The sequence below is a fragment of the Aulonocara sp. 'chitande type north' Nkhata Bay genome, linkage group LG18, assembly GCF_057382095.1.
Source record: "Aulonocara sp. 'chitande type north' Nkhata Bay isolate Kocher_YH1m ecotype deep benthic linkage group LG18, A_spYH_male_GT1.1, whole genome shotgun sequence".
Lineage (NCBI taxonomy): Eukaryota > Metazoa > Chordata > Actinopteri > Cichliformes > Cichlidae > Aulonocara > Aulonocara sp. 'chitande type north' Nkhata Bay.
Window position 1 is genome coordinate 27,354,791 of NC_141361.1, and position 25,808 is coordinate 27,380,598.

The 25,808-nt window shown below is 40.1% G+C and overlaps 3 protein-coding genes and 1 long non-coding RNA gene across 7 annotated transcripts; all 4 read left to right on the top strand.

The window, feature by feature from the left end:
* The first annotated feature begins 3,083 nt into the window (after positions 1-3,083).
* Positions 3,084-4,837, top strand: LOC147308813 (uncharacterized). The gene is made up of 3 exons (XR_015126093.1): positions 3,084-3,448; positions 3,523-3,667; positions 3,750-4,837. It is a non-coding gene; the product is annotated as an uncharacterized LOC147308813 (long non-coding RNA).
* A 478-nt stretch (positions 4,838-5,315) lies between these two features.
* On the top strand, positions 5,316-10,824 carry LOC147308814 (angiopoietin-related protein 3-like). Of its 3 annotated transcripts, none has more exons than XM_086272352.1 (3): positions 5,316-8,552; positions 8,815-8,925; positions 10,719-10,824. In XM_086272352.1, the coding sequence occupies exons 1-3, from the start codon at positions 8,046-8,048 to the stop codon at positions 10,785-10,787; spliced, it is 687 nt and encodes a 228-aa protein (XP_086128478.1). In that variant the 5' UTR covers positions 5,316-8,045; the 3' UTR covers positions 10,788-10,824. The 3 variants fall into 3 exon arrangements, with proteins under 3 accessions (XP_086128478.1, XP_086128479.1, XP_086128477.1); XM_086272353.1 differs by lacking the exon at positions 10,719-10,824 and adding an exon at positions 9,675-10,711; XM_086272351.1 differs by lacking the exon at positions 10,719-10,824 and having other exon boundaries at positions 8,815-9,666.
* A 58-nt stretch (positions 10,825-10,882) lies between these two features.
* Positions 10,883-22,027, top strand: LOC147308815 (phosphoglucomutase-1-like). 2 transcript variants are annotated; one of them, XM_086272342.1, is made up of 13 exons: positions 10,883-10,991; positions 11,117-11,248; positions 14,567-14,784; positions 15,912-16,074; positions 16,359-16,505; positions 16,725-16,850; positions 17,294-17,484; positions 17,624-17,778; positions 17,858-17,973; positions 18,086-18,221; positions 18,694-18,877; positions 19,037-19,165; positions 19,375-22,027. In XM_086272342.1, the coding sequence occupies exons 1-13, from the start codon at positions 10,904-10,906 to the stop codon at positions 19,462-19,464; spliced, it is 1,875 nt and encodes a 624-aa protein (XP_086128468.1). In that variant the 5' UTR covers positions 10,883-10,903; the 3' UTR covers positions 19,465-22,027. The 2 variants fall into 2 exon arrangements, with proteins under 2 accessions (XP_086128468.1, XP_086128469.1); XM_086272343.1 differs by lacking the exon at positions 10,883-10,991 and having other exon boundaries at positions 11,175-11,248; positions 11,438-14,784; positions 19,375-22,026.
* Positions 22,028-22,457: 430 nt separating this feature from the next.
* Positions 22,458-25,356, top strand: leprot (leptin receptor overlapping transcript). The gene is made up of 4 exons (XM_086272355.1): positions 22,458-22,668; positions 22,995-23,070; positions 23,509-23,692; positions 23,824-25,356. The coding sequence occupies exons 1-4, from the start codon at positions 22,653-22,655 to the stop codon at positions 23,938-23,940; spliced, it is 393 nt and encodes a 130-aa protein (XP_086128481.1). The 5' UTR covers positions 22,458-22,652; the 3' UTR covers positions 23,941-25,356.
* Positions 25,357-25,808: the final 452 nt, after the last annotated feature.

Below are 25,808 nucleotides of genomic sequence, written 5' to 3' on the forward strand. Positions count from 1 at the left end.
CTGCCGATATCGATATGAATCCGATATAGTGTGTGTTTTAATCAAAAAAACAGTTTTTTAATATCTTGCTGCTTTTTGTATAAGTTCATACTCAAGTTAAAAAAAACCCAACACCACTAAAGCTATTCTGTTTTACCTGTATGTAAAAAAATACACTGCACCCAAAATATTTCATAGTTCAGCAATACTGATCAATCTAATAAAAAAAAAAAAAAAAGGGAACCACGCACCCTCCACCTCATGATGCTTAATTGACGTAATTAACTTTAATTTGATGCAGTGTAAAAAAAATGCACAGAAATCATTTTCCAAGAATAATTAAATAGATTCAACATCTTTCTTCAACAGAATTGCAGACTGCACAGATTGTACCTTCCCAAAGGAAAAAGTACTATAGCTTACTAGGGTATATTAGACTTAATAGTTACTATATACAGTAATGGACTTCTATACATTTTACATCAGATTAAAACTTGGGTGTAAGATTTGGATAATTATTTATTAAAAGCTAGACATTTTAAATGAGAATAAGAAAGAAAAGTATGTCTCTGTGCCCCCTTTTCCCTGTTAATGCCCTATCGGACCCCCTGGCTAAACTTTGCTAGATTAACCCCTGCACAGTTACCAGCCGTCAGCTACTTAGAAAAGGATCCTGGTCTAGAAAGTAAATAAATTCTAACAACAGCTTATCAAGCTTAAACGTGCTGCTGTTGTTCAGCCGCTGGTTTCCTCTTTCTGGCGCGAAGTGAGCAATAAACAAACAAGAGAGACGGACTCGTGACAGAAAAGCCGATCAGCTGATCATTGATCAGTTTCATGATTGAAGTAGCAACAGGAGAAAGAGGGAGAGAGAAGAGGCAGTCGCTCAATATATCGGTTGTCAAGCTTAACGCGGGAATGCTTTATAAACATCCAGAGATGAACTTACACACTTGCTTTAATTTTCTAGCGAGGCTACAAATACACACAGCCGCTCTATCACATGATGCCTACTGCTCCCACGTGCTACGGTTATGAGCCGAGTTGGGAGTTACTCCGTGTTGCAAGTTTTGTGAGGTGCTTTTTTGATATTTAATGGATCAGAATTTTTTTTTTTTTTTCTCTGATATCCGATCCAGTAATTTACGTCAGTATCCGACCGATACCGATAGGTAATATCGGATCGGTCCATCTCTAGTTACAATGCATTCATATTCGCCATAGGTATTTTTATTATGAGCTAGAAAGCTGTAACCATCCAAAGCAGACTTACTTGGAGCTACAACACTGAGATAGTATTTGCACCTGCCTGTATGATATCAACCTTGATTAAACAAAAATGTGTTTTGTTCACAATGTTGCAGAAAAGGATCCTTGACCCACAATCCCAAATTGAAACAGTGATTTCTCTGATTGGTGTTAATACAAATTTCGGCTAATATACTGATGGTAAACCCAGGAAATACACTAGAAACTGTCAAAACACAAATATTTTTGAAAATCTTTAAAAAAATAAACTTATTTAAAACTAAAAAATTATGTTGTTATTCATTAGGCAAATAAAAAAACGAATTCCCATTTTGAAATCCAAATTTGAGCCAGGCTACTGAAAAGTGAAATGAATCACCCATAACATTCAACCACTAAAACAAATTTTTCTGTTATAGAAAGGAAACAACTGCAATTTGTATTTGTAATTTAATTTAATCTAATCTAAAAATAATGATTTGCTTATTTTTTTCGTAAAATAGTGTTTTCCAAAGCGATTTTAAGAAAATGAACGAAAATGTGTAGATTGAGTCGAAAGGCTTCTCATGTTTTGTCATTTTTCCGATCTCGTCATTTAGGAACGTGTTGGGTACCCGAAAGCGTAAAATGTTGACGTCAAAGGAGCTTGCAAAGAAAAGCGTCTGGACTTCTTTAAGTTGCTTGAAGACGTTAAAGAAGTCCAGACGCTTTTCTTTGCAAGCTCCTTTGACTACGATGACCTGGATGACTGAGAACCTTCACAGACATAAAATGTTGACGATTTGTCACCTAGCGTAAAATATTATGCTTAGGGAGTGAGAACGTGTTGAAATAAAGCCTAACAGTGCTGCTAGCATTGATGTAGACTGGTCTTCTTTCTTTGCCTCTCATTCAGTTTATTCCGTTATGAAGTTATACGCTTTAAGAGTTGGCTCTTTGTCTGTCAGTCAGTGAAATTATGCTGAGATTATTAGTCCTGAGCAAAATTTGTTAAATTTGTTGCAAAGAAGGAGCCTATAGGCAAAGGAAGAGCAAAGTAAAGTAAATCTGTGTCCTCAGGCCACAAGAACTACATTTCAGAATGAAAAACTACAATCACACAGTTCACAGTATGTGTGTAAATCTATGACACGATGCTGCTCAACAAGCTGTAACCACTGCCTTGTGCCCTGCAGGGTTAGCTCTGCCATGGATGGAAAATGAATTAGCGAGAATTAGCAAGATATACTCCCCTTTCCATTACCCAAGCAGACAACTGACTCCGAGAGGGATTGTGGTTTGAACTGAGGGAAAAGAGGGAAAAAAAACAAGTCTTTATTGGAGCAAATGACTGCTGACGGACAGACCACATACTGCAGAGAACTTGGCCAAATGTCCTCAAAGGCAGTTTCAGAGAAAGATTTACTGTTGCATCATATATAAAGAGAAATATGGCTTGTAAAATAAGTTTGTAATTTACTTCAAATATTTTGTTAAAAAGAAAATGAGTAGTTAATCATTAGCTCACACAAATAGACCATTCGGGCTTGCCTGCCGCAGGGTATTAATTTTCCTCCCATTTAGATGAAGCTGCTTTCTGCTGGAAAGTACAGCTTGAGGTTTTTTGCCAAGAGGCAGGTTCTCCTTCAAGCAAGAATCGTGCTAAAGAAAAAGTGTAACGTGTTCTCTGAAGTTTCATTCTGATGAAATAATCTGTATTTTCCCAGTCTGGTCCGCAATCTTAACCAGCCAAAATCATTATCCTTTGGCTTTTTACACTTCAAACACATAGATTTTACAATGTGGACTTTGTCAGTTAAAGAACAACTGAAACAACACAAAGCAGATGGAAGTGTTTAAAGTGGGTTAGTTGACCTAAAGGTCTCATACAGCTGGCATCCTTCCCCAAATTATATCCATTATGTAACTGCGGTTTGTGGTGAGGGGAGCTGCAAGGTAAGCTGAGGCTGCACTGGCCAATTAAAACAGTATAGTCATGAAACAGTAACCTATGAGCGTATGAATTGAGACCAGTCAATCCAGATGCCCACAGGCTCTTGATAACCTAAGTTTGTCATGGTCCGTGGTCCTGTGTCTGTGGAATGCGTGATGCTCGGGTAGCCACACCCCCGGGCTGGGCCATCACTAGCACACCTGCTCTCCATCCCGGTGATTACACGGAGATCCACTTAATCCGACGCTGACGGATGCTCCACGCCAGTCCGTAGTCATCCCCACAGTGGTAACCAGACTTCCACGAAAAGTGTGCATTCTCTTCTGCTTGGAACTTTGTTTAACCTGCCTACTTCTGTCCAGATTTCTACTCGGCGTCTGCTACCTGCCTGTCCTCCGGCTCAACTGGATCTCGCGGCGCTCACCTGGCCCACTCGCCATTCCACGGACTTCCTGTCCCCACGGACTGCCACACTTCCCTCCCGAGCTCCCACGGTTCCGTTCTATCGTAAGCCCCTACTCTAACTCAGTCCTGATATGTTCTCCCCGCTTCCTGGCTCCCTAGTAATCATCTCCCCTTTCTATTGCAGCCCCCCGCCGTCCCGATCCCGGCTTCCTCGTGTCATTGTTTCCCCGGATTTTTAGTTTCTGTTTTGCTCTCTACTTTCCCCGGGTCGCCTTTCGTTGTTTTAATAAAGTGTCTTTTTGTTAGCTCGGAGTCTGCGCCTGGATCCTTTCGTGCCCGCGCACCACGGCGCATGACAAAGTTATTCAGTAATACAATAGCAGATTAGTCTAATAGAATCAGTTTACATCTATTTGATAGCTGGCCTTGGTATTTTTAAGCAGTAGAAATAAATAAATAGTGTGGATGAGCATTAGACAACAAGCATTAGTTTGCACTTTATCTTGTTTTCAGAGGCAAAACACAGGCAGCAGTAACAGTTACTATAATAGCTAACCTCTATTCTCTATTTGGGGTGAAAGAAGAAAAACACAATGTGTAACATGTTCAATTTTAAAATACACTGTGTTATTTGAACCTTTAAACACAAACAGCTGTTGTTGTGAACTAGCATGGTGCTAGCATGATGCTTTATACTTTTAGGTAGTGATGGCCAAATGAAGCTTTCCGAAGCACTGAAGCTTGTATTGAAAAACGGTTCATTACTCGAAGCTTTTCAACACAGTCCTCTCCGGTGACATCTGGTGGTGAAAATTTTGAAGAGCAGCTTGAATCTGCAAAATAAAACGGACTGCTCAATTATCACTGCTCACTCAAGAGTGGAGTTCTCTCTGATATTGGGCCACCGTTCCGTTGCTTTGAACATGTAATTGGTTTTGTTTTCTCGATTGGGGGGCTGAAAAAAATGTAATGCGTATTTGCGTAATACATTTTGATCAATAAACTTTCCCTATTTAAACATGCACTATGGTGGCCTTTCTTTGCTCATAACTCCTTGATGTTGGTAAATACAATAAGTGAGCAATATATCTAATATACATATGAGAATGCACAGCACATTATGGAGTATGCCCCTGCTGTGAAGTCCTGCCTCCATCTACTTGTCGTTTAATCACTGGACAGCTGGACAGGTTCATACAAAATATTAGATGAGGCCAATTGTCCTATACATATTTTTGACCTAGGGGTGGGATTGATTGTGAACTGGAAAGGGAAAATGCTTAGGGGCTGAGTACGGCTGCATCGTCACTGATTTGTAGAATCATTTTTGATTCGATACAGGATCCGATTCAATTTGATTGGAATCTGGAAAGTTTTGCCTCAGTCAGAAATATTACAATTCTGATCATTTAACAGTATATATCCATAATTTCGTATCTATTAAAAGAAAGCTGACACATGTGAGACTTAATTAGAGATGTAAACAGAGAGTTATGAAACCTGCAGCTGCAGAAGCCAGCGAAAAAAAAAGAGGCAAACACAGCGCGGACCCGCCGACACACCAAAATCTGACTCTGACGCGTCGGGTCCGCGCTCTGTGTTTACGTTTGTATGCAGAATCCGTAAACCTGCTCCCAGTTACTGTTTTAGCTGCATGGTGTTTGACGACGTGTTGTGAGGTTTAACCTGAGATGCTGGCGTTTCAGGCATAATAACGTTAATTTACAAATCGACACGGGATTGTAATGAATCAATATCACTTTATTCAATTTAGCATGGATTGTAATCAGAAAGGCGATAATCAAAACCCACCCCTAATCAAGAACTTGCAAAGTAAAAACATGATCAATGTAAGGTAGCCCTTTTGTTATTTACATTTAAAAAGAGGATTAGTGTTACTGTGCGCTGGCTGAGTCTGTTTCTTTTCTTAGAAATAGTTTCTCCTGCCCTGGAGAAAATCCACTTGCATGGAACAGAAGAGGCTGTGGAGTGCAGGAACTACACTGCAAGCTGGTAGATATGCAGGTATTCCTGGGTCCTGCAGACTATCACCTAAAAACAATAAACAAAATGATTTTCTAAACTGTGTAGCAATGTAATGTACGTATAGTGTCAAATACATTTTTGTAGTCTTCATCAGCTTTAATTCACATGGAAGTGTTCCTAAAGTCATATGCTGTAATGATATTTACATTATGAAAACATGATTTTGGACATTTCAAGTTTTTCACTTCGGCAGATAAAATGAATTGAGCAAAATCAACTCAAAATATTCCCACACGCCAGAACGTCCTCTCTTCCTCGCTGGCTCCATATCTGTCAGTGGAATGATCACCTCGTCGCTATCTGTCACCATCAACACACTCCACGAATCCCGTGGATGATTCACTTCCTTATATCCGTTTGAATCAGGTACCGAAGCAGTTACGTGCGTAATGAAGCTTCGGACGTCACTGGTCACGTGACTTTTGCCAAACGAAGCAAGCCTCGACACAGTGCTTCTGAACCAGTGTGTTGTTTTTTTCGACACACGCTCCGGAGCGTCAGCTTCAAGCGGGCCATCACTACTTTTAGGTAAAGTCCCTCTGATATGATGTTATATAGTTTCTTTCAGTTTGGCACATTTCATAGCATTTTTTTTCTCGGCTACAGGCAGCCAAAAAAAACAAATACACACATAATGTAAAAGGCTGTGAGTGGTTTGGTTTCTTTTTTTGTTTCAGACACCCACATACAATCGACCTTTCAGACAGCAGAGCCTTTGGTGGAAGTCTGGGCTGAGGACTAAGTTTATTGTGTACACACTGTGGCCCCCATACAACCGTCATAGTTAACATTTAACTGACAGGCACCACCACAATTGAGAGTGTTATTTTCGTACGTTCTTGTGTGTGTGTGTGTGTGTGTGTGTGTGTGTGTGTGTGTGTGTTTCATGTATTATTGATGTCGGGGACCTAAATCTCTTACGGGGACATTTCTTCTTTTGGGGGGACGTGTAGAGTAAAGAATTGGTGGAACAGGTGTTTGATCTTCGGTGATGTTACATATCTATACGGCCTTTCAAAACCACAGAGTTGTTATTAATTGATCCTGTGTAATTTGGGTCATCTTTTAAAAAACAAATTACAAATAGACCCACCATACTACTGCAACAACAAGAGGGGACCAGCCACGACCTTATTTAAAGGTTAGTTCAAGGCATTCTCACACTGTCCTGGCTCAGAGGAAAACATCTTTAGAAAGATTAAATGAAATAACGACTTTTAAGAGGCATTAACATTTCTGTAACATTTCTGGATTTCTGTTCAAACGATTTTTTTATACTTTGTTTCCAAGGAGCCCGACTTTCTTGCCATTTCCTATGCTGGTCTTGAGCAACAGTTCACGTTTTCTGAAAGTCTTTCAAAGTTTTTCTTTGTGTCTGTTTGTTTGTTTGTTTGTTTAAGTCACTTAACACTGACTTATAAATCTTTCAAGCACAGACAAAAAATACACCAAATTATATCTTTAGGCACTTTGCTAATAGTTTCCAGTGAAAAGACATTTATTTACATTTCTTTAGTTTTCTAAAATTTTCTTTTGCATTTTCTTCTTAAAATGAGAGGCATATAATGGTGTTTTATGTACCAGCAAGGTGATTTTCAAAGAGCTATTAGCTGAAAGCTTAGCAGATCTCAGCATGGTGTGCAGGCTGTCCTTTAAAATTTTAAACTGGACAAGTGGAAGACAAAAGAAGAAGTGACAGGCCTAACAAACTATCTACAGCAGATTAATGCCCTTAAGAAATAGGAAAAAATCCATCAAAGACCTGACACAGCATCTGACAGATGGATCTGGACTTTCAGATGATCTATTTACTGTTCACTGAAGCCTCAGAAATGGTCTCAGTGAAAGGGTGTCTGTGAAGAAGCTTAAAAACATACCTGGATAGAAAAACACATAATAGAAAGGTATCAGTCGAGGATTGGTGACTAAGAACCAAATAAATCCAAAGATCTTTGAATGTTCTTCAAGAAGCTGGGAGAACTATTGCTGAAGACTACTTAAAGAATTGTTTGGGGATTTCAGACTGTGCTGATGAATAAAGGCAGTCATTTCATTCAACTTTGTTAGAATTGTAAAATCTCTGTATTTTCCCGTTTGCACAGGTTTTCACAGTCCTGTACGCTAGCTTCAAACATCACATCTACATAATTTATAGATGTATTATATATAGATTTAGCAACAATTATGATTTTTGTGTTATTCTGTGAATGAATGCTGTTGTATCATCCCAAGTGACGATAACACTTACTAATCTTTAAAATTTGAATAAAGCATAAGTTCCAAACAGACTTTCAACAGTCCCTGAGAGGAGAAAACTACATTCTGTAGAAAGATGTTGATTCAGCTAACGTGGTAATCATTAATCTGATATCAGACAGAGTATAAAGCTCTGGATCTTCACTCAGGAACTCTTCATCCCGTCACAGAGCGAGGTATGAGAATAACACGAATTGTTTTCGTGTTTGCCCTGGCTGCTGCTTGTGTTCCTGCCCTCTGTGGCGAAGAGGAACCTCCGGTCCTCCACCTCGAGGCTCCTGCTGAAAGTCAGTCCCGCTTTGTTGCTTTGGATGACGTGTATCTCCCGGCAAATGGCCTCCTCCAAATGGGTCAGAGCCTGCGGCAGTTTGCGCAGAAAACAAAGGGACAGATAAATGATATCTTCCAAAAACTCAACATCTTCAATCGCTCTTTCAGCCAGCTGTCAGTGCTGGCCAGCGAAATCAAGGTGACAGAAGAAGAACTGAAGAGTACTGCTACTGTGTTAATGGCCAACAATGAAGAACTCAGGGGCTTTTCTGAAGAGATCAACTCCAAGATGAACAGCATCCTGCAGGAGAAAAGTCAACTGCAGAATAAAGTGGAGGGCCTCGAGGAGAAACTGAGCAGTCTGTCACTTGGCCTTGTGCCGAGTGAACGAGCAGCAGAGATCAATAGCCTTAGGGTGAGTAACCCGTTGTTAGAAAGAAAACCTGCACTTGATGTTTCTGTCCTTTGCTGAGGTAAAAAAAAAAAAAAGATCACTGCAACAGTATTGTGCAACAATAAACTCTAAAATAAATCAGACAACCTTTATGCTTTTTGGCTACTACAATAATCTTTGTTTTCCATCTATTCTCTCAGTGTTTGAATGCTGTTATACAAGCTCACAATACTATATTATTATTAACAATCATTCTTTTTTTTCAACATTCATCCCTGATCAGGAGGTGATCCAGAGCCAGGAGCAAAGCATTACACAGCTGCTGAAGGCCGTGAGGGAACTAAGTGACCAGCTCATCTACCAGAGGAAAAAGATCAATATTCTAGAGGAAAAGGTAAATAATAGAGACCGCAGTAAAAATGATTGGCATCTTATGATTGTTTTGTTTGGTGGTGACTCTTCATCCATAACAAATGTGCATAACGCTGGGAAGGGTTTAGCTAACTAAGAAAATAAAATGCATGATTCACCTCCTGTCGTCACTTCAGTCAGAGTGAATGCATTCCACTCAAACGCAACTTTAGTTGTAATCATCTCCAAGTACCTGGCAAAAGCATCTCTAAAGCAGCAGAAGATCACACTGGGGGGTCTACCCTGTTAGCTAAGAACAGGAAATGGAGTCTACAATTCAACAAACTCACCAAAATTGGACAATAGAAGATCAGAAAAAGGTTGCCAGTTCTGATGAGTCTCGATTTCAGCTGCTGAAAGCAGCGTGAAGCTCATGAGAGCATGGATCCATCCTGCCTTGGGTTAATGGTTAGATATGGTGGTGGTGTAATGATGTGGGGGATGTTTTCTTGGCACACTTGGGGTGTTTTGTACTGACTGAGCATTGTTTGACTGTCACAGCCTAAGTATTGTTTCTGACCATGTCCATGAATTATACTGTGATATGTGCGCACATACAAGCATGTGCAGCCTCCAGTCTCCAAATCTAAATCTTACTGAGATGCTGATCATCTGAGCCAGTGCTGTAGTGCTTTATACATTTCACTGAAAAAGCTTTTGAAGATTTCTACATAGAGTCAGTGAGAAGATTTTTTTCTGCAAGCCAAAGGTTTTTCTGACAATTTTCCACAGCTGACAGCCAACATGTTAGCTAGCCCAGGAGACCATTGAGAAGATGCCAGAAACCTTCAGCGCTGAAGCTCCAACACTCACCCCTTACCTGACCTCAGGCTCTACCAGCAGGACCAAAACAATCAATAATATGGATAATGAAGCTTAAGGTGATGTTGTGAGCGACTTAATGGTTTGATATCTGTAATGTGTTATTAAAAACCTGAAATATTCAATCAGACCTCGAATGCTCATCATTTACAAGCGTGTCCAGGATATTTCCTGTGGTTTTCAGCATGTCATTAATACAGTTTCATGAGAGAACTGTGCAAATAAGGGCTAAATGAATGCGATTGATAAATATAGACTCCGCTACTAACAATTACAAAAAAGAATAAGACCTCTAAAGATAGTTATTTATCAGTAACGGGTTATTGGTTAATTTAACACATACAGCATGAAATTGTCACCAGTCACAATATCACCACATTGTTTGATTTGTACATCCCAAATTTGTGTAATACTGTATACAAGGAAAAGAAAAGCCAAAAATCCTGTCTGGGAGGTGTGAGGCATTAAGTAGTGCAAACTAATTATTGTTTGATGAAGTACTCGATGAATCAGGGGAGCTCTACTTCAGAAAAACAAAATAGCGCTCCGTCATTACCGAAGGATCATTACTCATTTATTAATGAGTGGTGACCAGCCAAAAAAGGTTTTAAAAACCGTGCAAATATAAAAGCTATAAATTTAAATCCCCTCTTCTCTATGTTTTCAACTTAGACCATGGAGCAAGAGAAAGGATGGTTCAGTAAATTTTGATCAGTAAAAGTATGAAAATGGTTTTGGAGATTATGGAGGTGAGATTTTACAGAGAAAATAAATTCTCAAATTCCACATTTGATTCTTATCATCATTACTATCATTATCATGTAATTTTATAATCTCTGTGACTAACACAGGGTGCCTGCACCCCTGTGAGCATCTTTGTCTGCGTCACTTTTCATGTTTACTTGTTAAACCATGTTGGCTCTGAGCCTCCAAATCTCTCTCTCGTGCACACAGAGGAGTTCTGGCTTTGTCTCAGGAGGATTCAGTCTCTATCCTCTTCAGGCAACTCTGTCCTTCACATAGATCTGGAGGACTTGAGACAGAACAGATGCTTCATCGAATACAGATTTTTACCTTGATGGGCCAACAAGCAACTACACCATTCACCTCACGCACGTGTCTGGAAATCTGCCTGACCCATGAACAACCTCACAGGCGTGATGTTTTCCACAAAGTATAGGAACCATAACAACCATCAGGACACCAGCTGTGCCCACCAGAAAACCAGTTGGTTACAGCAGATGCACATGTAATACCCATGTTTTATTCCCATGGGATTTGCATCCCATGTGAATAAACTGAATGAGATAATAGGAATAATGAATGCTTGTTGTCTACTATTGTCTTCACAGTATGCGCTTTCTATCATTTTCTAAGTGGATGCTGGTTCAGCACCTGTGGAGACACTAACCTGAATGTGAGATATCTTCACATGAAACTAAAGCAGTGGACTGAATGTAGGAGAGGGATCCAGGGGATGTCAGGTAAGAGGCGTCTTCTTTCAAATTGACCCAGATCTCCATCTATCATGTGGCACCTCCCAAAAATTGACTTCCCCTGAATCAGACGTCCTTCCTGCATGTGACAAATAAAGAACCTTGAACTTGAACTGAACTTGAACTTCTCTGATCTGATCCATTTCTATAACAGGGTCATGTCTGTTCTTAATTCAGTGCCATCTGAGGTGCTGACAATCACGGCATCCAATACTGATTTTTGTCATTGGCAGCAGCGATTCCTCCAGGTTTCCCCAAATCTCTTGATTTTCTCATTTACTGCAGATGGTGAGAGTCTTCACAGTTTCCACAATTTGTCACAGAGTTTTACCCAGTGTGTTACTGACCTGTCACTAATTAACATAATTAGTTGCAAAATGTTCCTCCAGCTGTTTCTTTCCGATACCACATATGCTTACAGCTTTTTCCTGCCCCGTTCCCAACTTTTTTAGAAATGTTGCTTCCATTAAATTCAAAATGAGCTCATGTATTACTTAAAATTATACATTTACTCCATATGCATACTTGATATGATTTTATTTGTGAATAAAATGGGGTTTAAGAGATTTGCAAATAATTACATTCTGTTTTTATTTATATGTTACAAGGATCAGATCATAGAGAAGAAACAGTCACATATGAACAGTTTTTATATTGGGTCACATTTACTCACTGACCCCTGACAATTTGGGAAGGATCCCTTGACTGGATCATGACATAGAAAGGAAAAAGTTGGATGCATATATGAGGCTCCACAATCTCTTCTTGAATTGTTTCTATATGTTTTTCATGCTGACCTTTTTTATGTAACAAGAGCAGCATCTAAAAGTGTCAGCTTTTGTTGTGATTAATAGGTTCCTTGTTTGATATATTTGTTATTATCACAAAAATCAAATAACTGTTATAGAAGACTTTAAAAACTGGAATTTATTCACTTCTGAAATGCTAAACGCATAAATTTTTGTCACTGCTGTTGTCAGAATTGTAATGGATTAAAACTGTGTTGGAGAAAAATTGAGAGCTTAATTTTGCTTTATATATAAGAGTCGTTACAGATGAAGTAGAATTGTTGGAGGAAATCCATATAATTTAACAACAGGCATCATTTTGTGGAGTTGTAAGGAAGAAAAGTTGTTCTGACATTTTGACTGGTGGGATATATAAATATAAACAGGCAAACCAAACACTAACATGAATTTGTATCAACTTACAGGAAATGGGTACACGAAGCTTTTATGGAAGGAAAGAATGTGTTTACATGTGACACATTACAGTGAGAACAATGAACTGGATGAGAGCGAGCATGAGTAAGAGTATCCTGGAATCAGGTCTGAGGACAAATGAGGAGATCCGAGGTTAGCTGAGGGTCATACATATATAATGTGCGTGTGTAGTAAATGAAGTGTGTTCAGGTGCTTGGAGAGGATGTTATAATAATAATAATAATAATAATAATAATAATAATAATAATGGATACTTTATTGATCCCCATGGGGAAATTACTTGTTTTTCTCTGCATTTGACCATTCACTCAGTGAAGCAGTGGGCAGCCCACTAAGCAGGCGCCCGGGGAGCAGTGTGTAGGGACGGTACCTTGCTCAGGGGTACCTCAGGGTAGCCGTTAAGCCGTTATGCAGTGAGATGTAAGGTACCAGGATGCAATGATACTCTAAAAGTCAAATAATATAAATATCATATCCAACTCTGTTTCATAAGCTTCTCATACAGGACATTCAGTGTCACACACACTGAAACTCTTAACCATATGATTGCCTGATTTTGTTGCATGAGTCTGAGAAAACGGTAACATTTTGGTACCTTTATAGCACACTGTTACCCTGACGCAACAAACTAATTTCTGGTAAGGGGTGGGAGGAGGGGCCAATTTGTTTGATATATCAACAAAGACCTCAAGCTCCCATAAAGTAAGGTGAATTTTTTATGTCTCCCATTAAACAAATAAATAATTAAATCCATGCTGTAGTGGTTTTAATATTTAATGTATTTTTTTGCATTGTTTTAAGTAAGTACATTTTAAATAACTTCAAAATAAATACATTTTAGTTGGATTTTCACATTTTTTCAGTAACAAAAAAATAAAACAGAACCCAAATTTATGCAGACAAAACAAATAAATGTCCATCCATCCATCCATCCGCTTCCGCTTATCCTTTTCAGGGTCGCGGGGGGCGCTGGAGCCTATCCCAGCTGTCATAGGGTGAAAGGCGGGGTACACCCTGGACAGGTCGCCAGTCTGTCGCAGGGCTAACACACAAGGACAGACAACCATTCACACTCACTCGCACATTCACACCTAGTGACAATTTGGATTAATCAATTAACCTATCCCCACAAGCTGCATGTCTTTGGACGGTGGGAGGAAGCCGGAGTACCCGGAGGGAACCCACGCAAACACGGGGAGAACATGCAAACTCCACACAGAAAGACCCCGGCCTGATGGTGGAATCGAACGCAGGACCTTCTTGCTGTGCGGCAACAGTGCTAACCACCGTGCCACCGTGCTGCCACCAAATGCCACCATAAATGTTTATTTATTTATTTATTTCACATGGCACACTGACTTTTGAACAAATATTTCAAAAGGCTGAACTTTTTTTCTACTGATTGGTTAGGAGGGCTCAGTAAACTCCAGAGGGCAGTCTTGTTCCATCGCGTGCAGATGACTTCACTGAGATTTGATTGCACCATGAAGTATGTCTAATGTGAAAACTGATACTTCCTTAAAAACTCACATGTGTGTTCCCGATTACACTCTGACTGCTTGTCCCACGGTCTGCTTCCACAAACAGCATTAAAAACGAGAAATATCCTCCCCTGAGATAGTGTGAGACATGACTTTGATGACAGAGGTCATACTTCTTTTATGCATAATGAGTCTAATCACAGCTGCAGGACTAAACAAATAGACAAACCATTCACACGACAACCACACCTAAACACACACACACACACACTTCTTTGTGTTTTGCCATGCAGACTTGACAGTGATCTCCCTGCACATGTGTGAAGCAGCTTCTTCAGTTACTCTGCCTGCCTCTGCACACACATTAGTTTGGAAGGTTATTTTAGGCTGCACAAGCACCCTCTGCTTCCAGTGAAATAATAGGAGGAGTCAAACTCTTGCCTTTCTATTCTGCTCCTTCGTACCATTCCTCATGTCAGCTGACAGGGGATTTCCCTCTAAATAACAAGTTCCCCTTCGCTGTCTGTGCTGCAGCATTAAGTTAGACCTTTATTTTGAAACAATGGACAACAGCCCTCTGCAGGTCTTGACTGTCCCTACAGCCCCCTACCCAGACCAGCGACCCAGCACCAACGGCCTGAGGAAAAAGGTCTATGTGTTCCAGTCCAGAAGGAACTACCTTCACAACTTCATCCAGAGTGTCTTCTCTTCCATTGACCTGCGCGATCGCCAGGGTTCAACCATGGTGGTGGGGGGAGACGGACGCTTCTTCAATCGAACGGCTACTCAGGTCATTGTGCAGATGGCAGCTGCCAATGGGGTCAGTGTCACCATGTGTAAGGGCTTGCTTACCTTGTTTGTGTGTGCATGCTGGCAGGTGAGTGTGCACATGAGCAGATAACTGCATGTGTGTCAGTGTCACCTGCCCCAGTAACTTATTATCTCTTTGTCAGCAATTGTACCTTCATGTCAACTGCAACCTGTGACTTTTGCTTTTACTGTCCAAACTATAATCAAAAAGTAGAAAAAAACAAAAAAACATAATTTTTGATGTAATTATATTTTTTAAAAAATAATTGTAACTTTTAAATTAAATGATAAATTGCATATGGATATAAGATACTGACTAGATATTACACTAATCTCTGTTCAGTATCTAATATCCGATCTAATAATAAATATCGGAAATGTCACTTTGAAACACTTCCAAGTCCCAGAGTTCTCCGTGTCGAGGGAATGCTCTCCATCACTCCCTCTATGACCTTTTTTTCTCCTCCTCTAATAATAGGACCCTTCCCGCAAACATAATCTGAGCTACCTGGGGTCGGGGAGGTGGGGGTGGGGAGGGTATCCCCTTGTTTTAGTAGCATAACTGATCCTTTTCCTGGGAGATTAATGAAAGCAAGGCTTAAGTCTTATTGGCAGAGAAACATCCGCCACCATTACATTCAGTCACCATTTACTGATCTTTCAAAGCAAATAACTTGCATTTTAATTTGTGGGCTGAAAGATCACCTGATGTTTATTCTATACCACATTAGCACTGGTTTGCATGAAATACTACCTAACCACTTAGCCACTTAACCTAACCAGTTGCTTTTTATTTTCTCTGCCGACATAAACACCTGACACTTTAAACGCAGCACACGTCAGGTGTTTGGAACACATATGGCCTACACAAGTGTTCCAGATTAGATCCAAATTTGTCTGCTAATTGGGCCGGGTAAATGATATAATTAGAGGGATTTAAAATACACGTACACATGATAGAACTTGCTCTTGGTGTGCCACAAGTGCCGTTTGTGAAATAAAATATCCTATTTACTTCTGACAAGACCTGTGACAAACCTGATATTTACTGCTATTCCCACCCCTGCCTCACGCTGATATATCAAGATACGTAATTTTCTCACCCAAGTAAAAAACGCCTATGTGACTTTTCCCCAGGTGGGTCGTCTGATCATTGGACACCACGGGATAATGTCCACGCCAGCCGTCTCCTGTATGATCAGGAAATGCAAAGCCATCGGAGGCATCGTTCTCACTGCCAGCCACAACCCCGGTGGACCTGATGGAGACTTTGGCATTAAGTTTAATACTGCAAATGGAGGTATGGTAACTTGAGAGAAGAAAGCATGCAGTCGCAATGGCCAAGTGCAAAATAGTGATACAGGAGAAGTCAGGCATTTAATAAGGCCTCATTCGGATATGTGGCTCAGACACAGAGAAAATGTGATGCTTGTATTGGCACAAATCTGGGACAAAGTTCAAACACATCAAAACAACACACAATATTCAGTATCGCTATTCCTGTCAATAGAAGATTTTTCTACTGTTACAATACTGTAATTTTACACTGTCATCATAAAACCAGGCTTCTTCTGCCTCATCCAGGCCCAGCCAACGAAGCAGTCACAAACAAGATCTTTCAGATCAGCAGGACCATTGAGGAGTTTGCCACCTGCCCTGGACTACAAGTGGATCTGACAACTATGGGAAAACAGACCTTTGACCTGGAGAACAAGTTCAAGCCATTCACAGGTGAACTAGAGCATTAATGTTAGTCTCTCATTCATCATCGAAATTAATGAGCATGCGGGGGGAAAAGGGATATGAGGCTAGTTATATGACTGACCAGATATATTCTTTGCAGGTACAATTACACATATTGTCTTTTTTCTTTGTGAAAGGCGTATTGTAAGTGTATTTATGTATCTCTTTCCCTGATGATGGATAGAGTTTTGTTTCTGATTTGTGCAGTGGAAATCGTAGACTCTGTGGAGTCCTACGCTAACATGCTGAGGAACATCTTTGACTTTGCTGCTCTGAAGGAGCTTCTGTCTGGCAAGAACCACTTCAAGATAAGACTGGATGCCTTGCACGGAGGTCAGAGAAAATGCTCTCATAACTAACTCATTTATCGTATAATGTCATAGTTATATTTGTACGCAACTCCAGCAAGTTCTTTAACTCATTTGCTTATGAAGCATGATGCTATTCAAATCTATATGATTTCCATATTTCTCACATTCATGTCAGCAACGTAAAAGAGAAGCTTAACAATATTACAGAAAAATGGAGATAATAATGAGATAAATGTTTGAGGCTCTGTTCTATTCTGGGAGAGGTAACATTGGGTTGTCAGATCTGTGACTTTACTCTCATTAGATTACTAAATCTATTTTGAGCGTCCCCAAACACTGAAACAAAACGTCAGGGCTGAAGCACTGTGAGCCTCAGTTTTCTCCTTGTTGTTGTTTTAAAATACTTTGTGCAACACCAGATCTGCCTAGTTCATCTTTGTCCTCTCTCACCTGTCCGCTCTGCAGCGGTAGGACCCTACGTGAGGAGAATACTGTGTGTTGAGTTGGGTTGTCCTGCCAGTTCTGCCATTAACTGTGTCCCTAAGGAGGATTTTGGAGGTCAACACCCAGACCCTAACCCCATATACGCTACAGATCTGGTTGACAGCATGCGAGACGGACAGTATGATTTTGGTGCAGCATTTGATGCCGATGGGGTGGGCTTACCGAGTTATTATTTCTGCTTTTTACTTGTTTGTTTGGTTTTTTTCAAACATTACAAGAATATATGTAATATAAAAATGCAGCTTCAAAAGACATTTCCTTGGGCCTGAGAAACCTCTTTCTGCTTTCTAGGACCAGAACATGATCCTTGGTAAACATGGCTTCTTCGTCACCCCATCTGACTCCGTGGCTGTGATTGCTGACAACATTTTTTGCATCCCGTACTTTCAGCATGCAGGGGTGAGAGGTTTTGCTCGTACTATGCCCACAAGTGCGGCATTAGACAGGTAAACGTGTGGCCTGCTTTTCAAATATCACCATCAAAACAAACTGCCTTAGAATACTCTTTCATTGTATTTCCTTCAGAGTAGCCAAGGCAACGAAAATCGAGCTATATGAAACTCCCACTGCCTGGAAGTTCTTTGGGAACCTCATGGATGCAGGCATGCTGTCTTTGTGTGGAGAGGAAAGCTTTGGTACAGGTACTGCGTGTCCGTGCCAAGTAACTAAATCGAAGAAGACGAGGATTCTGATTCTGGGCTTTTGTTTTATGTTTTCTCAACACTGTCAACCTAATTCCACTTCACGCTTCAGGAGGAGACCATATTCGTGAGAAGGATGGGCTTTGGGCTGTGCTGGCATGGCTGTCTATCCTGGCCACCAGAAAGAAGAGTGTGGAAGATTTAGTTAAGGACCACTGGCTAAAATATGGAAGAAACTACTTCACCAGGTGAGATGTGGACACACTAAAAAAACACCATATTATTACTGAGGTTATGTGATAAAGTTTTTTTATTTTATTTGTTTGCTTATTTGTTTGTTCTAAGAGGCTGAAATATAGTTAAGCAGAAATTGTGTCACTGATACAGATGAAGCTGTAACAGGTGGGTCGACGAGACATGTGAAGACACATGTAGAACATTACTGACACCTAGTGGAACATATGTGGCATTGCACTGTATGACAGAACATTTAACATGAGAATATTATTAGTAGTAATATTAGTATTAGTATTGTCTGTACTGACTCACTTTTGATTACAAAATATTCATTATCAACACAAATTAAGCCACATCACAAAACATATGTAAAATAAGGCATCAATAATCAATAATAAGTACCTGTTAGTTTATTATTTATTTATTTATGTAGCCTTTTTTTTCTCATTAGATTTTTGTTTCTACTCTTTACATTTTGCCCAGGTATGACTACGAGAATGTAGACATAGATGCAGCATGTGAAATGATGGAGGATTTGGAGATCACAATCACCGACAAGACCTTTGTGAGGCAAAGATTTGCTGTGGAAGACAAAATCTACCAGGTGGAGAAAGCAGACAGCTTTGAGTATGCAGACCCGGTAGACGGCACCATTTCCAGGAACCAGGTACATGAAAAACACTGTGGTGCATTTTTCTGTAATGATAGTCTTGCGGTATACACAGATGCATAATGTATGCGATTTGTCAGCATCAGAGCCTCTCAGCTGTGTTTGCAAACCCTAAAAAAATGTATCTCAGTCTGCGCTGGGCTGTCTTCACTGCAGGGGCTGCGGATAATCTTCTCTGATGGTTCTCGAATCATCTACAGACTCAGTGGGACCAGTTTTGATGGGGCAACAGTTCAAATCTATCTCGACAGCTACGAGAAAGAACACGTTTTTGGGGATGCACAGGTGGAGTATCTAAAAGTGAAAACTGCATTTTGACCAGAACAGGCAAAAAAGACAAACCTTTGAATCACTAAGCAGAAACTCTTTTTAAATGAAATGTAGCGCTGTGTGGTGAAAAGGAACAGTGTTACTGCTCTGTGGTTGTTTGGATGATTTTACATATGGCAGCAAGGTGCATGAGTCTCTAATTGTGCCATCCTTGTTTTGGACAGGTGATGCTGGCACCCCTTGCCACTATCGCTCTAAAGATTTCTCAGCTTCATCACAGGACCGGTCGAACTGGTCCGTCTGTCATTATATGATTCCTTATTAATTGACAAAATAACGCTCTTTTGTAAGTTTTTCCATCCTGTTTTTTTGTGTTTGTGTTTGTTTTTTATAAAGGAAGTCTCAAATCCAGTTGTAGCTACATATGATGCAAAAGTGTGCAGTTGAATGAAATTAAATGTGATATATTAAACAGCGTTTTTGTTTTTGGTTCGGTTGTGGCATGCTTTGGTGCTTTTTTATGGCAGATGATATTACATCTACTTTACTTTGTTTCAATTTTGCTTTTGTTAACTGTCATTTTCATTCTCACCAGTGAGGCCCTGGCTAAAATCTGCAAGATTACAGAAAGGTCAGCGTTTTTAGTAAAAAAAAAATTGAACCTATTTGAGCATAATGTTTTCATAAAGTAGCACTTTCACTTCCTCAGTGAAACTCTTTAAAAAACAGCATCAGCACTGTCTCTTTTTAAAAAATCTTTTTCTTTTTGTACCAGTTATTACTGAAGACTACTTGACATGTGCAGTTGAGAAACTTAGAACATGACAGCAGCAGGTGCTGAGTTTAAAAAGAAGGAACGGGCTGTTTCCTGTCGTTAATCCTCTAAAACCGTCATTTGGATCATGCGTACCCCTTAATTTAGGGGAATAATAACCTGAAATTGAAGTTGAGTGCGTGGGTGGGTGCTTGAGAGTGAGTGACGGCTTTCCAGCTCGTTTGACTCTGTTGAGTCTGAAAATGACAAAAAGCAACAAGTCAGCATTTAAAGACTGCTCCCAAGAAAACATCTTCTAAAGATCTTTTAGTGTCACTGTGACAAGGGTCCTCTTTTTTTTCTTTTTTTCTTCTTTTACTTCACTATCTGTAAGTACAACTTATGCTGATACCTTTTTAGCACACCAACAAAGCAAAAACAACAAAGGAAACTTTTAAACTGCAAGAAAATATTTTTTCAAATAGCTTATCCATATCTGGTGAGTGCACCACATAATTTCCATCTGGACGGCAACAGCACAAGTCCACAAACATCTGCCCCAGCTCTGTGATCACTCATGCCCTTTGAAGTACTGTCCCTTTCTGTCTGGTTTCATCTCCATAATGCACTGAACCTGAAGGGGAACAACAACACAACAAGGGGAAGGCCAGCTGTGGTTCATCTCAGGCCCGTCGTGGTGTGAGTTTTGGTTCCACTAAAAATTTCAGTCTAAGATTGCACAAGTTTACATGCATAGTTACTCTGTGATCAGGATCTGTCCGTCAATAACACAATATTATATTACAGACTGCAAATGGAGGAGGAACTTAACTAAGGAGGACACAAAAGTCAAGTATTTATGAATGATAAACCTAATGTCAGTAAACAAAATCAAAACCTATTTACATGCATAGTATAAAGGTGCCTAAGAAGCACTAAAAGGTATTTTCATGCCTTTTGTAGATAAGTAAATCCATAACATGGATAAATATATTGGCTCCTCTGGTGTCTCCACACCAATGCTATTGTAATCTGCAAATCTAGTAATGCCCAACATTGTTGGATGTGAGCATGTATAGGGCCAGAGTACAGAACCTGTACCCGGATATATTATTTGTAAATATAGTGCCTTCATAGTTTCATATTGTTCTTGCAGATTTTAAAGTATGAATCTAATATATGCTGAACTGGACTCCATTGGGGTAACAGTACTGGGCAGCTTGATTGGCATGCCCCCAGAGAACACCAGAACTGACTGGTCTGCCACTGGTGCCCTGTTTGCTTCACAGATGATGTTACAAGCATCACAAGGTTTGTCCTGCCATCTCCAGACTCTTTCACACCTGTCACATGTGCTCAGCATGAACCTGCTCTCATTTGGGTGACAGTGATGGACCTGGCAGATCTGTTGTTCTCAGGCAAAGACCGGCTGCATGGTGCTGAGCTGTGAACACAGGTCCCACTAAGGATGCTGGGGCCTCATACCGTGCTCATGGAGTCTGTTTTTGACAGTTTGGTCAGAAACATGCACATGAGTAGCCTGCTGCAGGTCATTTTATAAGGCTCTGGCAGTGCTCCTGCTGTTTTTCCTCACGCAAAGGAGCAGAAACCAGTCCTGCTGATGGGTTTATGCCATTATACGGGCCTATCCAACTCTCCTTGTGTCACAGCATGGCATCTTATCCACACGCTCTGTTGGGAGATGTAGCAAACCGACTTGCGAAACCACCTACAGACAGTGACAAGAAAACAGATTAAAAAGCAAAACTACAGAAAAATCAGTCAGAAGGGAAGAGGGCAGGGCTGCGGTCTTTGGCCACTACCTGCAAAACCAGACCCTTTTTGCTGGGATTGCTTTCTTATTGCCTCACTAGTGTACCTGCACAAACAAAGGGGAATGGACTCAGTGCTTTATAACGTTTTTAACTTTTTATTTCTTGTACTGTGATGATCACATGTTCCCTTTTTTTTCAAGCAGTGTATTATACTATATTATTGTGGATAAAGCTCCCCAGCTGTACAGAAGCTGCTGTTCCAGCTCCAGCTGTAAGATTATAGTGACATATGCCATAATAAATCAGTAGTTACGATCCAGCAATATATTTTATATAATTCTGAATAATGTTTAGCTAATTTATAATACTGAAACTTTAGTTCTATTACTTAAGTAGGGTCATGACTTTTACTCAAGTAATAGTAGTTGTTATTCAATAAGGAAAAACTACAAGAAAGTATCTCTTGGGTAAGATAAATAGTCATAAATAATAATAATAATAATAATAATAATAATGATAGACTTGATATACATTTAAAATGTAGGGAAAATTAAGGTAACAAACAATTAAAACACTTGAGTAACGAATAAGTAATGTAGTCTGTATTACTGCAGCAGCTTATATTGTAACACAACACGCAGACGTGTAAAGCCCCCTGGAAGCACGCGCTAAATCCTCTCGTGCTCGTCATTGAGAGACTACGTCACCAGCTAGGACTGTTTGGGTCAACCTTGGTGAATGGTGTGAGGTGAAACTTTTTGCCTGTCAAGATTACAGTATATCGGTAAAGAAGTTCAAGCCCCAGCTAGCCGCAGAGCTACTGTAGCTTTAAGGAGGTCACCTGATGCAAAGAAAGGAAAACCCGACCGAGGAAGCAGGAAGTTCCTGTACGACGACATCGAGCCCGAGCACGTAAACAGTGCACAAAGAGCAGAAATAAACACAAAGAGGGGGTTTTCAGACGTTGACCGCAATGGCAGGCATTAAAGGTATTTTTTAATTTTGGCTCTGCTGGGTCAGCCGAGAGTTGAGTGTTAAAGTTTTTGAAGTTAAAAGTTTGTAAGCTGAGTTTTCCATACTGGTCAAAACGTTTGCTGTATCATCTCGAAACTCGCGTCTCTGTCGCAGGTCATTAAGATCTGTTGCCAGATAAGTTATTAACCTGTTGATTTATGCATTAGAGTTGTTGCTATTATCTAGTGTATCCTAACTCTTAGCTCTGCCACGAGTGCTCCACGCCTACCGTGTATTTGTTTTATATTTTGGCCAAAAACAACTCTGTGATTAATGTAGAGTTATTGATGTCTCGTTTTAGCACTGGTTGGTTTGTCCTTTAGTGGTGCTATTGGACTGACATTTCTTCTGCTGGGCTGTGCAATAGAAACGTATGGGTAAGTTCTCCTTGTAAACGTATCAGCAGCTATACGTGCTATTTTATGACACTGACTTACATTATTACAGAAATAACTGAGTTTTGGTTGTGCTCTGAACAACATCATTCGCTCTGCAGTTACATTGTGTGACTTTTGATTGGAGACAAAAGAAAAAGGCCAGATCAATGCAGTCAAGGCCTGTATTTATAGTCCTTATAGTCCTCTTGTTGGTCAAACTCCAGGAATGCCAGTTTCTGATGTGACTGAAGTTACTACTTCAAAACTGGAAATCACCCTAAGAGCCCCAGAACATTTTTCTGTAACTGGTTTCACAGTTTTAGAACTCCTAATGACGAGTAAACTGAACTTCAGGTGTGCTAAGATGTTCCATTCTTTTGAAGACGAGTGTTTCATGCCCTTTGTAAATATTTTTGACAATTTCATCTGTTTTTGCAGGGTCTACTGGCCGATGTTTGTCCTGATTTTCTACGTATTAAGTCCCATCCCGACCTTCATATCCAGACGCCTCAGTGACGACTCTGAATCCAGCAATGCCTGCAGAGAGCTGGCCTATTTCTTAACAACTGGCATTGTGGTATCATCGTTTGGACTACCCATTGTTTTGGCCCGTACCAACACCGTGAGTTCTCTTTACTTATTTAGTTTCAGATCATACTAAATGAGCGTAAATTCATCTGTGCGTACAAGTAGTGCATGTGCAGTGAAAACAAAATTACAGTGGAAATCTAATGGGCCATTTCTGTCGTCCAGATCAAGTGGGGTGCCTGTGGATTGGTGATGACCGGAAACGCCGTCATCTTTCTCACCATCTTAGGCTTTTTTATCGTGTTTGGAGGCGGGGATGACTGGAGCTGGGAGCAGTGGTAAAGTGCCGTTGGAAAGTGGACACACAGATGGGCGGGTGGGTGGGTAGGTGGATCGTTGAACGAACAGACTGCAGACTGAGGGGCACATGTGTCCTGCACTCAATGGGGGATGAAGCTATAGTGTAGGCAGCAAAATGTCAAATGAAACCAGCGTGTTGTCATGCTGATTTTTATACTGGGGTGGGGATTAGGTTTGGAGATAACTGTGTGCCCTGTAATGTGCCTTACGTCTGGGACCAGGGAGAAATGAATGTCTGTACCCCTCTTATGTGCCATCAATATCCACATTAACACATATATGATTATTTTCTTCGTCTTGCCTTTGTTTCAGTTGCTGAATCACCCTGCTCACTGCAGCTATTATGCCTCAGTTAATCAATATCCTAAAGGGATCCTAAATAATAACTATTGTAATGTATACTGCAAAGCTTATACTGCATCATCTGCCTCATTGTTTAAGGGAGGAGTTATAGCTTGCTTATTATTATGAGCACTCTTTGCTAGTACAGAGCAAGTTATAGGACTCTTAATCAGGTGAATATATATTTGTGTTAAGTATGTTGTTTTGCTTTTGTTTTTGTTTGTGTGTTTCATTCCTCAAGCATTTTATTTTTTGTGTTCTGGTGCAATTGTTTACATTTTCACCAAAGATAATTTCTAGACTGCAATTCTACTGGAGCATATTCACCACTAAACTATATTTAAAATAAATAAATAAATGTAACACAGTAACACGATCCTCAAAAGCCAGCCGAGGCGTCTGAAAAATGACTCTTTGTACGATCAGTCCAGAAAAAGTAGCCATTAAACTTTATTCTTCTGTACATTACAAAGCAATCCATAATCCTGACAAAATGTTATGGCATAATGAATTCATTTTTTTGTTTTGTTTTTTTACTTGTTGAATGGTAAATACTGTACATGTTTGCTATTTTTGTCCTAGTAGGTGCCTTCTCTCGCATACTTCTTCACACACGCCTGCCTTAGACAATGTACCTTTCAAAGGGTCTGGTTGTAATTTGTTTTTCACCATCAGGGCCTGGTGAAATCTTTAACTTTAATTTAACATTTGCATCCTTGCATGTAATGTTCCCATAGTCAGTCAATAACTAATGATGAGCTTTGTTTGATCAGCATGTGTAACGAAACCTGTCACAGAAAGAAATGTTCTCAGAAAATTCCTGATTTCCTAAACATCTGCTACACAGTTGCTTTTCAGAGGGAAATGTTGTATTGTTTGTATGTAACTGACATGTTCAAGTCCATCAACGGGAAGAAAGTGTACGTTCTCTGTTGTGACTGCTATATTCACACTTTAAAGACACTAAGGAGTGCCTAAGAGTTCTGTAAGTTTTTTTATAAGCTCCTGATTGCACTTTTCTAACACTGATTAAAACTCTCTGTGTAGTGAAGCAAATGCACGGGCTCTGTCTGTTCACTGATCGTGATTTGATGAGAACTTGATTTGACTTCTGTACATCTCACCTCTTTGTCGCTCCTGATGGCTGATGCATCCAATCAGACACCTGCGCACTGTTTATACAGCAGAGCAGCAGTAGCGGTTGTAGCAAACCCCAGAAAGGGCCTCTCATGAGACAAGAAGTGGAAAAGAAGCTGTGTGGGTGAGTGTTTTGGAATCATTTCCTTCTGGTTGGATTTTGACACAGGTGTGAACAGCTGCTAAATTTGTAATTATCTGTTTATTTATTTATGTTTGCTACTTCATAGTTTGCGTACAAGCTTATAATCCTCACTGAAAAACATATTTCTACTTTCCCTTTCCGCAATTTACAAACACACAAGCATTAGTAATGAATGCAGACTGGCAACAATGCCAGTTGTGAACAAACCGCATAACAAAGGAGTGAT